We start from the raw sequence: 15159 nt of genomic DNA on the forward strand, positions 1-15159 counted from the left end.
TCCAAGCCAATGAACTAATTCTTCCAAGGAAAAAAACATTGTGGGGGAAACTTTCTAAAGTTGGTTGACAGGACAGTCTCTCTTCTTTGAAATTTTTATTTTTATTGAGGAGTTTTGGCGAGTCCGAGTGTCATAATCAGCAGAATCATCTAACGGCTCCAAATCATCTGAAAAAATCAGTATTTCAATTGTTACAGAAATACAACACTAGAAATTAAACTTGAAGACCAGTGACATCTATTTTTGTAATGGAGTCAATCAGTCTAAAAACAGTTAATGGTAATAATAATTGACAATATGACAATTCTTCAAACTAGAATCTATTGTGGGGAGGAAACAAAATAGTACAATTTTAAAATTAGTGAAACTAGTGGAACCCCGTCGAAATCGACGGTTAATCTTGAGGTTTTATGTAAATTCAGCTAACTGCGTTGGATAGAGTGAAGTCATTAAAATCTTAGTTATATGAAGGGAGGATAAGCAATAATAAGTATGACGATTGTGTTCCCTAAAAACGTGATTGATGAATTCGTTTAACACAATATTTCCTACCTTTCTTTTTATCGGCTTTAGGTTGCCCAAAAGGTTTTTTAGGAGTCTTATAATTGTTTGTTCATGAGTTTGTTTCATACCAAAGCCACTTTCACTATATGGGAGAATGAGTTCATATAATTAGTCTATCATGTTACGGAAAGAGTCAATATTTATTACTAACCACTAATTCCATCTGCTTTAGGAAAATCATTCAGATTGTATCCGGATGTATAAGTAAATCTTCATCTTTTTTTTATAAAAATATCTGATTCTCCAGAATGCAGTAACATTCTTACTTCGATCTCAGCAATTTTAAATCCTTCTCTTGCCACATCGACCCATGTATTTAATCATCCTGTTCTTACTTGATAATTCATTAACTTATGGGGTAGTTTTGCCTTGGCCATATAGATCACATAAAGCTGTGCATGTATTTCGTGGATTGGAATGAACCATAATTGATCACAAATCTTGAACATTTGCGGAACCAAATCCATAACCTAGTCCAGCATTGGTAACAAATTATGCAAATGCGATGAGATGTGATGACACTGTTGTGTTTCCGAATGTTTTGTATGTAGTGAGGTTTTATATGCGTTGTTCAACCTAGCTACATGTGTACATCAAAGTAAAAACTGTATACACATTTTTTTTAAATACCTGAATTAACATTAGTTCACCTACTTTACCAAAACCATAGACTCCGTAGTTAGTCTATTCCAAAACTTGAACACAGCTCTCATCCTCAACGTACTCATCTATGAAACAATTTTCAACCCGATTATCAAAAACTGTTATACCAATAAATGAATCTCAGGTGTTCTTTCTTGAATTTAAAAATAAATGGTGATTGAAAGTAGGAAAAAAAGGCAAGTGCCAACCTTACTATATGTATAAGCTAACCCGATAAGGAATAGTTATATGTTCCTTTGAAATTGGTAAGTCACACTTATTTCATAATTTAAAATTTTCTAAGAGCAATAAAGCATAGATTTTTGAACAAAACATTTCAAATGTATCATAAATTCATCATTATGTTGAAACTATAAAAAACTTGCCATGCAGTAAAGAATCAATTTAAAATCATAAATAATAATGTAAACATTTAATTTTGACAGTTTCAGTAGACCTTTGAATACAATTTTAATATTAACAGCTGGTTCATTAAAAGTAGTGTAAAATTATCCATATGGTCGAAATGTAAACAAAATTGCAGAGTGAAATTTAAAGGCCTTTGGGGCAGAGCCCCAAGGAAATTTACATTGTTTCTCTTTTGAGGGCTCACCTACAGACCAATACCTTTCTTTAGACACCCCTACCAAGTTTCTACGCCCAGCCGTTCTCTCAAATTAGCTGTGACAAAAACCTCGTTTTCCTCCATAAGAATAACATGGGATGGGAATTTAAAGGTCACTGGGGCAGAGCCCCGAGGGAATTCTCCATGTTTCTCTTTTGATGGCTCATCTACAGACCAGGACCTTTCTTTAGACACCCCTACCAAGTTTCTACAGCCAGCCGTTCTCTCAAAATAGCTGTCACAAAGAAAAACAGTTTCAAATTAATATATAGATGAAGCTATAAGCCTGTTATTGATGAGAATATCATCATCATCAAATTATATGGCAGGCATCTTTTTAACCCTAAGTTAAATAATCTTTGAAGTTAGTATATTAAAATGTGAATGGGTAAAAGATTATTAAAATGTAATAATAACAAAATACTTTAGTTTTGCCAGGGTACCGTATAAAAATAGATGAATATGGTGAATTGAACTTGCTCTAATAGGCTGACTATTTAGTTATACTAGAGGACGTCCAGAGGTGGAAAACTCAACCAAAATATGTAATGTAAAGACTGCTCCATTTTCACCCCTCGCTGTAAATAAAGCATGGATTGGAATTTCTTACGTTTGTTTTTATATCCTGTTCATTGTTAGGTCATCACACACCATTCTACACTCATCCTTCACTCATATTTGGGTTAAAATACGCACCTAGGTGGCGTCCCCATCTCAATGATTGATAATTGATAATTTTGTCACCAGCATGGCAACCCATAAGGCCCATGTTAATTTTTAATTTTTTTATTTTTTGCCTATTTTAATTTATAAAGGGATACTGCATATCTACAGGAAAATATCTTTCTGTAAAATATTTTCCTTTAGACAAGATGCATAGATTTTCCCTGCGATGCACACAAGCTGAGAAAAAAGATTTCAAGAAACATGCTTGCCTATTTATACATAGGATGTTTGTGTAATGTGACGGGAGTACTGTTCGGCCAAAACTTCTGTGCGCGCGGACAGGTCACTACTAGCCCAACTAAAACATACGGGTACCGGTTATTGGCAGTGCTGGGGTAGGGGCGAGTGAGTAGCAAGACACTAATGTTTTCACAAAAGTACCCCCACCAACCCACTCGCCTAAGACCCAACCAGATCTGGTCGCATGCACAGAAACTTTGGCCGAACTGTACATTATTAGATAAGCTGTGAAAAACTTACCACTTTGTCAAACACCTATACAACACCAACCAGTAGATACCTATACAATTATTACTGATATCGCATGAGACCAATGCCCAAGTAATCTTGGCGACATACAGTAATATCATGCGCTTTGATGTCAAGTCAATAAACTCATGATTTAGGCCACTTGTAGGTGGAAAACCAAGGTTTGTAGCTATAAACGATCCTAGGGTACTTGACCACAGTACTTAGACTCCATGGTATAAGGAAATCCAAAATATTTTTTGCTGAAATACCCAATCAGAGAATACAAATTGCCCAAAAAGAAGACTTAATGACAACATACCTACTAAGGTTACAGTAGAAGTTTCTACATTGACTTCATATGCGCCTGGATATCTCTCATTAAGTTGCAATGCCAAATTTATAGTCCTAGGTATGGCAGCTCCAATTCCATGAAGAAAAATGGCTTCCTCTCCTTCTTGAAACAACTTATCACACTGAGACAACTGACCCTGAAATAGCGATTATCAATCACAATTTTATAAAACGTTTCAAACTAAATATAATATTGCCTAAGTTAGGCCTAGGCATTGAGTATACACTAATAGTCTAGGCTTACTTCATACACTAGCAGGATTATAGAGTAAACTTAACTAGTGGTCATCCAGTGGTTGAAAACTCAACAAAAAATATGTAATGTACACACATTGACTATTAAATACTGAAGTAAACATGCCCATTTATATGGACCACCTGTCGCAAATCTTTAAATTAAAAAATATGTAGGCCTAGTTGTGTAAGCCAGCCACAGAATTTGTGTCTAAAATTATATTTCTACCTATTTTTTTTTCTGACAAAGTTGAGGGGTCATAACAGTTTGTTGCTATAGCTCATAATTAGTCATTCCATAAGTTTGACTAATTATAAACCATCGTTTATTCAACAGAAATCAGTCATTTAGATCAGCGCAATCTGTTGGTTGGTGGCTCACATCAACTACGACGAATTTAATTAAAACTGGTGACAACTTTAACATGGGGATGGAATGTCTAGTTTTAATTTAAACCTACAGGCCAAATTTCCACAGAAATTTCCACCCTACGCTGTAGGTAAATAAAACATTTGAATATAATTTTTTCCATTTGTTTTGATTTTCTGTTTATATTTCGTTATTATTTTGTCACTAGAATGGCAACCCATAATGCCCATGTTAATTTTTTAAAATTTCAAATTCATTTGTTGTGCTTAGGCCTATATTTGAGCCTATTTTAATTTTTAAAGGGATTCTGCACATCTACAGGAAAATATATTTCTAACAGTATGCATAGATTTTCCTTGCGATGCACACAAGCTGAGTAAAAAGGTTTTAAAGAGACATGCTTGCCTATCAATATACAGATTTTTTTAAACTAACCCTGAGTTAGGCCTACTTCACATCTCAGCAACATTAGGTAGGTTGGCTATTGATTAATTTTCCTTACGCCAGTGGCATTTTACAAGAGGTCAACACGAGAGAATAAAGTTTGTGTGAGTGTGCCGGGAATTGAGCCTGTCACTCCCGCAGCTAAGTCAGACCACTATGCTAGCAACAACACCCAAATCATTCATTGGCCTTAGTTCATTATCAATCATTCATTACTTATTCATTAGCCCCTGTCATTGACCCTCTGGCAGAGGGAATAGACTTCGTCTAGCTATTACGAAAAAAAAACACAATAGAAGACAACATTTGTAAGGCGGGCAGGCAGCATACGGCACAAAAAATTAATTGCCCTGCTCCAGATTGTCCTCAAAGTAATCAGCTATTATAAAGAATAAGTTTACAACAGGAGGGAAGTAGGGACTGTGGGAGGGAGTCTGTTGAAAAACTTGATGCCTGACATGGGGAATGAATTTAGCCTAACGTTCTTCTCAGTCTTGCCCTGGGGACATCAAGCTCTGGTATTATGGGCGTGGATGTGGCTTCCGGTACTGTATTTAGATATGGAACACTGCATTTTATTTCAATTAGGCAGGCATAGATAGTGGCTGCAGACAGTTAGAATCCCAAGTCTCTTGAAAATTGGTTAGCAGGGTTCTCTAAAAGGGCTCCTTGGAATGTACGGATTGCCGCTTATTGAAGCTTTAATACTTCATCTACTTCTGACACATGACCCTATAGGTCAGTTCATACGCAATGTGCGAGTGGAACAGTGCATGGTACCATCAGCAGGTACACATTTCTGGAGGCGCCTCAGAAGACAGTTCACTCGGGCAAGCCGTGTGGGCGTGGCAACATGGACATCGTGGTCGTTCCAGTCTAGTTGGCTGTACAGATAGAAACCAAGGAGTTTAACTGTTGCCATGTCATCCGCAGGGTCTCTTGAGAGGGTACAATGGAGACTCTGGGTTTTGTATCCGTTCATTTGGGGGGACAGCTTGTTCATTTGAAACCACGCTTTGGCTTCTTAGACCTGGATTGTAGCTAGACCCCTAGAGTGGTGTAGATTTGGCCCTCTAGTGAGAAGTGTGTAATCATCTGCAAACGGTATGAAGCTGCTGGTCTCGCTGATGTTGTTGATGAGGACCACGAATAGAAGAGGACCCGGCACAGATCCTTAGAGCACCTCCTTGGTTCACCTCCAGTTCTAAAAAGATTGCTCCTTCGAGTATTAGGCCTACCTTCTGGGTTCTGTTGGCTAGGTACCTAGTTCTTTAAGGTGGAGAGAACCATGCCACAAACACCATATCTGCTAAATTTCTGGAGGAGGATATCATGGGAAATGCAGTCAAAGGCTCTGCTGAGGTCACAGAGCGAGCACAACTGCATCTTTAGCTTTAAAGACCTCCCCCACTTCTCTTGGATTGTTGGTTTAATCGCAGATGAGGTACATCTCCCGCCTAATCCCATTAATTAACAGACACTTTGATAATGCAATATTTCAACATAAAACTATGTGACCCCGTGGTTTATAGCCCACCTTAGCTGTCAGTAGCTTAAGTTATACTAAAGGATTCAAAACGGTCTCTTCTCTTTCAATCTCTACTAGTCATAGGCAAAATGAAATCTCTGTTGAATAAGATTTCTTAAATGAACAGCATGTAATAATCAAATTTGTATCCTCTTGTTGGTTGCAGATTGCCTCAGGGATAATGCAAATAAACAAATGGCTGCACTTTACTTGACGTCCTACACTCATTCGATTGTTTTTTCGATTCGATATTTTCATTCGATATATCGTTTGGTTAGTTAGGTTAGGTTAACCTTACCTAACTAACCAAACGATATATCCAATGAAGCAATCAATTAATCGATATATCGATCGATATTTTCATTCGAATGAGTGTAGGACGTCAAGTAAAGTGCAGCCAAACAAATAAACACAAAATTGACATTAATAGGGTACAGTTTCTTAACTGGGCTACACTGATAATGATTGATAAATAATAAATATATCTATTATAAAATTAAACTATCATTAGCATAGCCCAGTTAAGAAACTGTACCCAAGGCCGATTACATACAAACATTAACTTATAGGCCTAATCACAAAACAGAACATTATAGATGTGACTTACCTGGAAATTGGATTTACTTGTAACATAAATATCGTTATTACGCCTTACATGGGGAGGACCTCGCTTCCGCACATTGAAAGAATTATTTTTATTGAAATGTTTCTTATTTTTAGAATGATTTTTTTGACCATCATCAGCCATTTCCTACAAGTCAATCCCCATTACGATTACAATATAAATAAAAATCCTAACTTTTATGACTTAACGCCTAACCTAAAGTCTGTTGTCTTTGTCAATTTTGTAACACAACAACACAACTTTTCTTCTTCTCCTCCTTCTTCTTCTTTAGTAGTGTCTGTCAGCTGCATTGTCAAACAGACAACAAAATAAATGGCCCCAAGTCACAAAACAGCTGTTACAACAACACTTGCGACTTTGCCACTTCGAAGGCCGCGGCCTGTTAAAGGCGGCCGTGGCCCGGCCCGATCAAATGTAAAATCTTTTCTGTCTTGTGAGTAACAGTATAAGCGTAAATATATGTTTTAAGTGTTATACGATGTTTCTTTCCGTAATCTTTTCTAGACATATAATCTGCTAATAGTCAAAAATTTTAGCATGGTTTTCCAGTTCACTTAGTAATTTTTGAATGGAATTAAGTTTCAACTGTGGGCACGACAATTAATCAACTACCATGCATTTTTTATCTGTAATGTTATATGTGTAACAAAACGGCACGGAGGTGGCTGGACACTAAATCAGGAAAATAGGGGGCCCGGGATCCACCTAAAATAATAGAAACAAAATGTCATCGACACTATCAATTAGTGTCACCAGACATGAACTAGACACGAAAAACGAGCTTCAAGACGATGCACGATGTTACTGATGTGATGTCATGGTCAGTCACCAACCCTCTATTTTCTTTTCAGCCGCTCCACCAAGACAAGTTGACAGATTTGCTTTTGTAAACCCTGTGCTGTTCTGTATTGCTTTTTACAACAGCTTGGCGTTTGATAAATGGAATGCAGACGAATCGTGAATCGAATTGAATTATTGAATAGAAGTGGAATGGAAATAAGAAACGTAAATAAAATAAAGATGTATAATTAAGGTTATGTTGACATTAAAATTTTATCTTCAGTTGTTATAACAAGAGCCAGAAAAAATATTGCTATTGCTAAGTGGACTCCGTGATTTTACCGTGTTCGTAGAGGATTTACGATTTAGTGATAATATTATGCCAAATTTTATTCAAGGTTGTTTCAAAATATGAGCACGTTTTAGATGTTGTGTTCAGATGACTGATGAATACACAAAAACTTAAGTCATTTACATTGACCTCAGTTAATCTTCATAATGGAGAAATTTGAAGATATTAATTTTATCAGGACGTTCAATCAGTGGGGTGGTAAGACAAATTGTGGTTGTGTGGAATTCACTTTTGAAAACAATGCTTGGTTTGCATCCAAAATCAGGATTTTGGTCCTATCATTACTAGTTGTTGTGATCAGTGTAGGTCTAGGACTAAGATCTCTTGAAGAAACCAAATACATATTCCAGCTTTTACTTTTACCAGCAGTATTTGGTCTGATCCTTTTCCTTAAAGGATTGTTTTGTGTTAAAAAGGAAACACTCTATGTGATGGCTCCTATTGGAGTTCAGTTCATTACTTCATTCATCATTGGCAAAGATTCAATATGGTTTGTACCATGGCATTCATTACAAAACTTTGTTATTGTGGAAGTGATTGTTGGACAGCAGATATTTTTCTACTTGGGACTACAGAATAGAACATGTAATACCGGTAATGACAATTTGGTCATATTATTTCAAAATACAAGACCAAGGTTACGTATTTTAGAAGATATGTATAAAGATATTGTTAACCTTTTTCTTAGCAAGAAATGGAATTCATGCATCAGTTAACTGAGGTTAAATAAAAAATAATGTTAAAAGTTTAAAAATTACAATCCTTTTGGTTTCCTTCAAAGATGCTTCTAGGTTCATTAAATGGGGTACACTTCCATATCTGTTGGCACAAACAACCGAACGAAAATATCGATCGATATGTCGATTATTTGATATATCGTTTGGCTAGTTAGGTAAGGTTAACCTAACCTAACTAACCAAACGATATAGGTATCGAATTAAACAATCGAATAATCAATATTACTCATTCGGTTGTTTGTGCCAACAGATATGGAAGTGTACCCATTAAATGTATCAGGTAAACTTTACAAGCCTTTTGGTTTTATAACATGTGATAAGAGGTAGCTAAGTTAAGCTTAGCCTAACTTAAGTTACTCTATGGCAGATGAAAACTTCCAAGTTTATTTTACCAATACAGGTAAATCAACGGCACCTCTCAACCTACCGTACTCCGGCTTCCCTTCCCACAGTAGGTAAATACAAAAAAAAATTCACATTACAGGTCCCTCTTAACCGACCTCGTATTAACCAATGATCGGATAATCCGCCTTTGATCTTGAAATAATACAGTTTGTTTAAACCGACCTTGCTTTGAGAGCAGCTCGGTTTAACCGCCGCTTTCTAGGAATCTCGGCATTTCCGCTCCCACGCTGGGCGATGAGAACTGAACCATATGCTTATCGCCACAGGATATGACTAAGAATGAGTTATTGTTGATCACAAAAAATATAGCATAGCCTATTGTCAGTTTGTCATCATCGTTCCTAGCTCGAGCACATCTGATTTGATTTGTTATCTGTGCGGCAAATTTATAACATCATACAGTGCGTTACGATTTTGAGAACGGATTGTCTTATCGCTGGAGTAAATAAACAACGCAACTTGTAGGGAGGGCAGGGAAGGGGGGTTAACAACTCCAAGGTCAAGATAGTTTTTGTGCCGCGAGCCTCCAGTGAGAGGCTATAAATAAACGTCCTGTCTCGTAACAAAATGGTTGCTTGTATCTTAAATTTTGACAAAAGGTTCTGTACTGTATTATGATGGATTTGGAAAGCATCAATTAATACATTACAGTACGGTAGTTCTAAAGTTCCTTATTAAAATAGGAATTTTATTGACTCTTGCCTAGTATTATAATATATTCCAGTGAAAGTAGGCCTATTTGACTTAGACGTGTTTTGTGTTTATTTGTGACTTTTCTATCAATACAAAAAAGGAGATAAGTGAAGTTTATTTTATAAATAATGCAAGTATGACTTTGAAATAATGATTAGGTATATAATTCCAAATGAATAGCACTTCATTATGTTATGATTTTAAGGATTGCCCGTTTTATCCGACCTTTTCAGTTATTCGACCTAGGTCCCGTCCCATTAGGGTCGGTCAAGAGGGGGTCTACTGTAGTTTTTTACTGATTTTTATAGTAGGCCTAAGGTTAATTTTGTAAAAAAAAACAGCAATGTTTGGTAGATGCCGTATTTAATGACAATACTTGCTGTATTTGTATTAAAATAACATCGTGATTCCGGGTACAGCTTCTTAACTGGGCTACGCTAATATTGATTGAAACTATCGATTGGATTAGTCAACTTTCATTAGATTTTTTCTTATCAGCAAGTAGAATGGTTAGTTAGGTTAAGACAGTTTCATTTTACAATTGAAATACCGGTAGTTAAAAATAGCGATTATTAATCAATATTTTCTATCGATAGTTTCAATCTATATTAACGTAGCCCAGAAACTGTACCCGTGATTCCCTTATGTTTGGTAAACAATTAAATATTAATCTATCTTCTATACAGGGTTGGGCAGGAGTCTGGAACATACTAACTTAGGCCTTTAAAATGAGCTGGGTAGACTTCCTTATCTGTTGGCATAAACAACCGAATGAAAATATCGATCGATATATCAATTATTCGATATATCGTTTGGTTAGTTAGATAAGATTAACCTAACCTAACTAACCAAACAATATATCGAATGAAACAATCGAATAATCAATATTTTTATTCGGTTGTTGGTGCCAACATATACGGAAGTCTACCCAATGAGCTATAAAGTCAAGGTATGCTTACATTAAAAAATATCATGACTTCCTTCGTGGACCAACGGTAAGAACAGGAAAAACAGCTAGTCAGACATAAGTATTCACTATTATTAAATTGCACGAAAAATATAATTGAATTTTATTTGTATTTTTAAATCTATTGTTAGAATTTAGCTTTTAATACTTATGACTGAATACGTCTTAATAAAAAATCCTAATTTTATAAACAAGACAACGAGATACCGCATGCTTAATACTGGATATTAGAAGGTAAAGATTAACCAAAGAGCCGTTGATTTCAAAAACCAACCAATTAAAACTACTACAACAATGAATCTTGGCCGATACGTAGCGTAGCTGACCACGGGGGTTAGGTTTCTGGGGACAGAATTCCGGTGTCAGACTTTGACGTCTCAGGCGTTTTTTCATGGGAGTAAATTTCTGGGTGTAGAATTCCGATTCCCAATAACAGTGACATGCACTATCATAATCTTTCATTGGCATTTCTAAAACTAGTAAATAGGTAACAACATTCAACACAAACAATAGTGAAACATTTGACAGAGTGTGAAACATTCAAGAAACAATTTGCTAGGGTTGTCATATAGGCTAGTATTGTGTAAAAAAGAGGAGATTTTAGCTGGTGGCCCCCGTTATTGGATCCAAATACCCCCGCTGCAGCAAACCTGCTGACTAAGCGAATTTCCATTTGCCTTGATTGATTTTCAATTAATCTATTAAACTAACATTTATGTTTAACGAGTACCTAGCTAAGATGCTACAGGGAAACTATTAAAGTGTGTTTTTTATTAAAATATCAATAGCTTAGTGTGAAATAAATAAATCCGCTAAGTTTGATCAAAATATATCCATAAACAAGCCAACTAAAACATTTTACAATATTCTCCATAAGAATAACATGGGAATAAATTAACAATTTTTTGAATCCACCCCGTAACCAATCACCATACAAAACACTTTGATATACTAAATTATTTGTTTTTTAAGCTCTTTAAAAAGGTATGGAGAAAAATTAATAAATTTGGTGGTTTAAGGGTAAAAAATGAGAAAATCCCATTTTTACCACATAAAAACCCCCGTTCCCATGGTCCGATCATGCTGGTTCACAAACTCATTCAAGTTTATCCCGCCTTACACCTTCAAACCAAATTTTATCAAAATTGGACAAAAATTACTCAAGTTATCGTCTGGACGAACACACACACACATATATATATACTAGCTGTACCCGCGGGCTTTGCCCCGTTTAACTTCATAATTGAGCTCGTTCGCATGGCTCAATCACATCCTTCTAGTTGAAGTTTGTTCGCTATGCTCACTCACCTTTAGGTTGGAGCTCGTTCGCTACGCTAACTCGCCTCCAGGTTTAAGTTCATTCGCTACGCTCACTCACCTTTTGGTTGCAAATTAGCTCATAAATGCAAATTGTCATAAATAAAAAAAAATAATAGTGCTGCACCCTGTTGGTAATCCTTGTAACTTTAATGCCAATGAACATCATAGAACAGAACCAACTTGTTTAATAGAAACAGCGGTTAAGATTCAATTATTCCATTTAAATAAGAGTACTCATAAGGTTAACATGGGAAACTCCAAAGCCGCTGGGGCGGAGCCCGAGAGTCTGATCAGAATAAAAACAACTTAGTTTTCCTATTTAATGCCTAAAGAATCAGTGTACCAAATGTCAGCCATAGGTAAATGAGAAGTAAGAGAATTAAGAATTATATAGAGAATATATAGATTTCTATATATATGAAAGGCAAAGCCCTCACTGACTCGTCACTAATTCTCTTAGGAGACTGAAATAGTATATATATAAATTCAAACGAATTGTGTTTTTGGCCTCTGTGGACATCAAAATGAAAAAAGTAAATCGGTCCCGGGCCTAGGTCTTACCATGAGACTTACGGTAATAGCTACTTCCCTATAGAGAAATTCGCTAAAAAAACAGGCTGGAAAAGCACAGAAAATCAGTAAGTTTGATATTTTTTCTGAATCCCATTGCTTTGCCCATATGGTAAGTGTCAATAATACCGATAATACCAATACTAATCTCTTTGACTAACCTAATCTAAAGCTTAAATGCTTAAAATGTCATAATGTTTTTGAATAAGTTTACTTAACCGTAGATTTTACAGATTTTCTGGACGACTCAAAGGAAAAAAAATTTTACAGTTGAGTTACTCTCCCAGATACAAAATGCTAAGCTTTTTATTAAGTTATTCACATGTGATCAACTTTTTGTTGTTTTTGTGATTTTTTCTTTAAAAAAATTATATACAATCTTTCTTATACAACTATTTAACAAAACATCATGTAGGTAGATAATAATAGTCGAGTAAAAGCTAAAATTTGGTAGCCTAATTCAGAAATAATTTCTAAAATGCCTAGACAATGTATCTCAATAATATTAACTGTTAGCAATATTTCACTAAAAATCGTTTTTCGTACTTATGATTCAAATTGATACATGTACTGTGGCATTTAGTGTCAAATATGGATAAAACCAATACTGTAATACCGTTAAATATGTTCAGTTAAAGATGAGCTTATTTAATAACCCTTTTCATTATAATTACACCAACAAAATAAGCGGATACAGGGTGTATGAATTTTAGGAATATGGACTGGGCTGTAAATATTAACATTATGTAATAATTTTAAATATAATATGAATTATACATCCTAATAAAAACTAACCTTTAATGTTAGTTTTCTAATTATTTGACGAATTAAAACCAGTGCTATTTAATGGTAAGATACTTAAAACTTGTGTGTAGCTGAATGATCTTAAATACCCACATTTATGAATAAGTATTTTACGCCCCACTACATTATTTTGACGAATTTCCCACACAAGGATTTAGTCCAGAAAACAGCTCTGCCCTGCTAATAAAGGCAGTAAGTGCAAAATTTTCGATTTTCAGATTTTGATGTGATATAAAGTTTTTGGGGTCAGGAATTCTGAAAAACACACTTAAAAAGCAGTATCTTTAACCGTTTCTGAGATATGGCAGGTGTATTGGCAGTACATACATCATTTTTCAACAAAAACTAAGCTAAAAGGCAGTATCTGCAATGTAGATACTGCCTTTATGCTTAGTGATGTACATCACGTACTGCCTTTTTGCTTAGCATTATGGGTACAAATGAGGAACTAAAAGCAGTTTCTCCCAGCTGAGATTATGTTGTTGTGTTTGTGTTTACACTGTTGTTTGTAAATAAGAAAATAGCTAGTAGTAGTTAGATACTGCTTTTTAGCTTAGGGTCCTCCTATTAGCTGTTACCCGCCAGCTTAATCAAATGGGGTTTCATTGCGTACTACTGTACTGTAATGAGTTTTACCGGACACCAATCAGCTGATTATACTGTATTTAGGTGGCAATGAATGGTGGTAAACAAAAACATAATGACTAGTGATTTTTAGTCCTTTAGTTGGTCGAAATATATATTAGGATTTGTACAGATTTATTAGTATGGCGTAAACTATCGTACATAACTCGTCCAAAATGTGTGTACCGGACTCGTGTGGTAATCCCGTATTCAACTTCGTCTCGCACGGGAACGACTCCTCGTCCGGTAAACACTTATTTTCAGGACTAGTAAAGTAATATACTATTACATCTCTAGGCGTAGAAATGTGCACAAGTTTCTTAGGGAGTTTGCAAATGTCTTCACACAGATGGGTTTTCAAGAGGTAGGCAGGTATTCATCTGGAGGTAGTCGGTCGGAGAACGGGTTCTTGTGAGACGCCTGCCCTGTGCCATCATCTTGACACATCTCTGATCCTTGTCTAGACTTGCTACGAGAAAAAACTTAGATACCTATCACAGCAGTTAGCTCCCTTATCAACATTCCAATCCCACTTCAATAGTTCATAAAAAACGTGCACTCAATAGATAAACACTTTTTGCTGATTTTTTTGTTTGCAGTCGTCCACTCTGATCAAAGTCGATGACAAAAATAATTTAAGCTGAGGCAACTTTTTGTGGTTGATGTGATTTAGAATGCTAAGGTTACAACAATTACATAGTGTAGTCCTTGATGGCCTTAAAAGACATCACATCAGCAATCAGTTTGCAATCTGCCATTCAGTCACACCATGATCTGCTGGCAAATTCCCTAAACCTTTGTCTTCTTTGAGGTCATAGCCTCAAATGAGACTAATAACCAACCGCAGCTACCCTACACCATGCAAAGTGTAAATATAATTACTGTAAAAACCACCTCTGAACTTCTTCCACCACTTATGCATATTTTATGTCAAAACACTTACCCCATTCGGCTTGTCAGTCAACTAGTGATAGCCGTTGACCCCCACATCAAGACAAGGTGGCATGCTCCAGCACTGGCCTGCCGAAACAGCTGTTGCACTACTTTATAATGTGCAATGTTAATGTTTACTGTTACCATGGCATTATGCCATCGGTGCAGTGTTACACACACACTAAATTTGTGGCCTTGTACTAAAGGCTATGCTAGTTATCAAGGTTCCACTTTATATTTCTAACTGGACCCATATTTTGTAACAATGGGATTCAAACAATTAAGTTAATATTGGTCAAACTTAATCTCTCACATTTGATTTCAAACCAGTCCTCATTTATTAAATAAGTGCTGCTAAGTAAGAGAAATCAATCCTTTCATTTGACGTGAGTGG

The 15159-nt window shown here is 35.8% G+C and overlaps 1 protein-coding gene across 1 annotated transcript; it reads right to left on the reverse strand.

Moving 5' to 3' along the window:
• Positions 1–30: 30 nt before the first annotated feature.
• Positions 31–6770, reverse strand: LOC128992505 (ribonuclease P protein subunit p20-like). The gene is made up of 3 exons (XM_054416109.1): positions 6563–6770; positions 3348–3516; positions 31–167 (listed from the first exon to the last, which is right to left on the reverse strand). The coding sequence occupies exons 1-3, from the start codon at positions 6701–6703 to the stop codon at positions 55–57; spliced, it is 423 nt and encodes a 140-aa protein (XP_054272084.1). The 5' UTR covers positions 6704–6770; the 3' UTR covers positions 31–54.
• Between the last annotated feature and the right edge of the window lie 8389 nt (positions 6771–15159).

The sequence above is a fragment of the Macrosteles quadrilineatus genome, unplaced genomic scaffold (assembly GCF_028750875.1).
Source record: "Macrosteles quadrilineatus isolate MER2022 unplaced genomic scaffold, UCM_ALF_1.0 Scaffold_4__1_contigs__length_99947679, whole genome shotgun sequence".
Classification (NCBI taxonomy): domain Eukaryota; kingdom Metazoa; phylum Arthropoda; class Insecta; order Hemiptera; family Cicadellidae; genus Macrosteles; species Macrosteles quadrilineatus.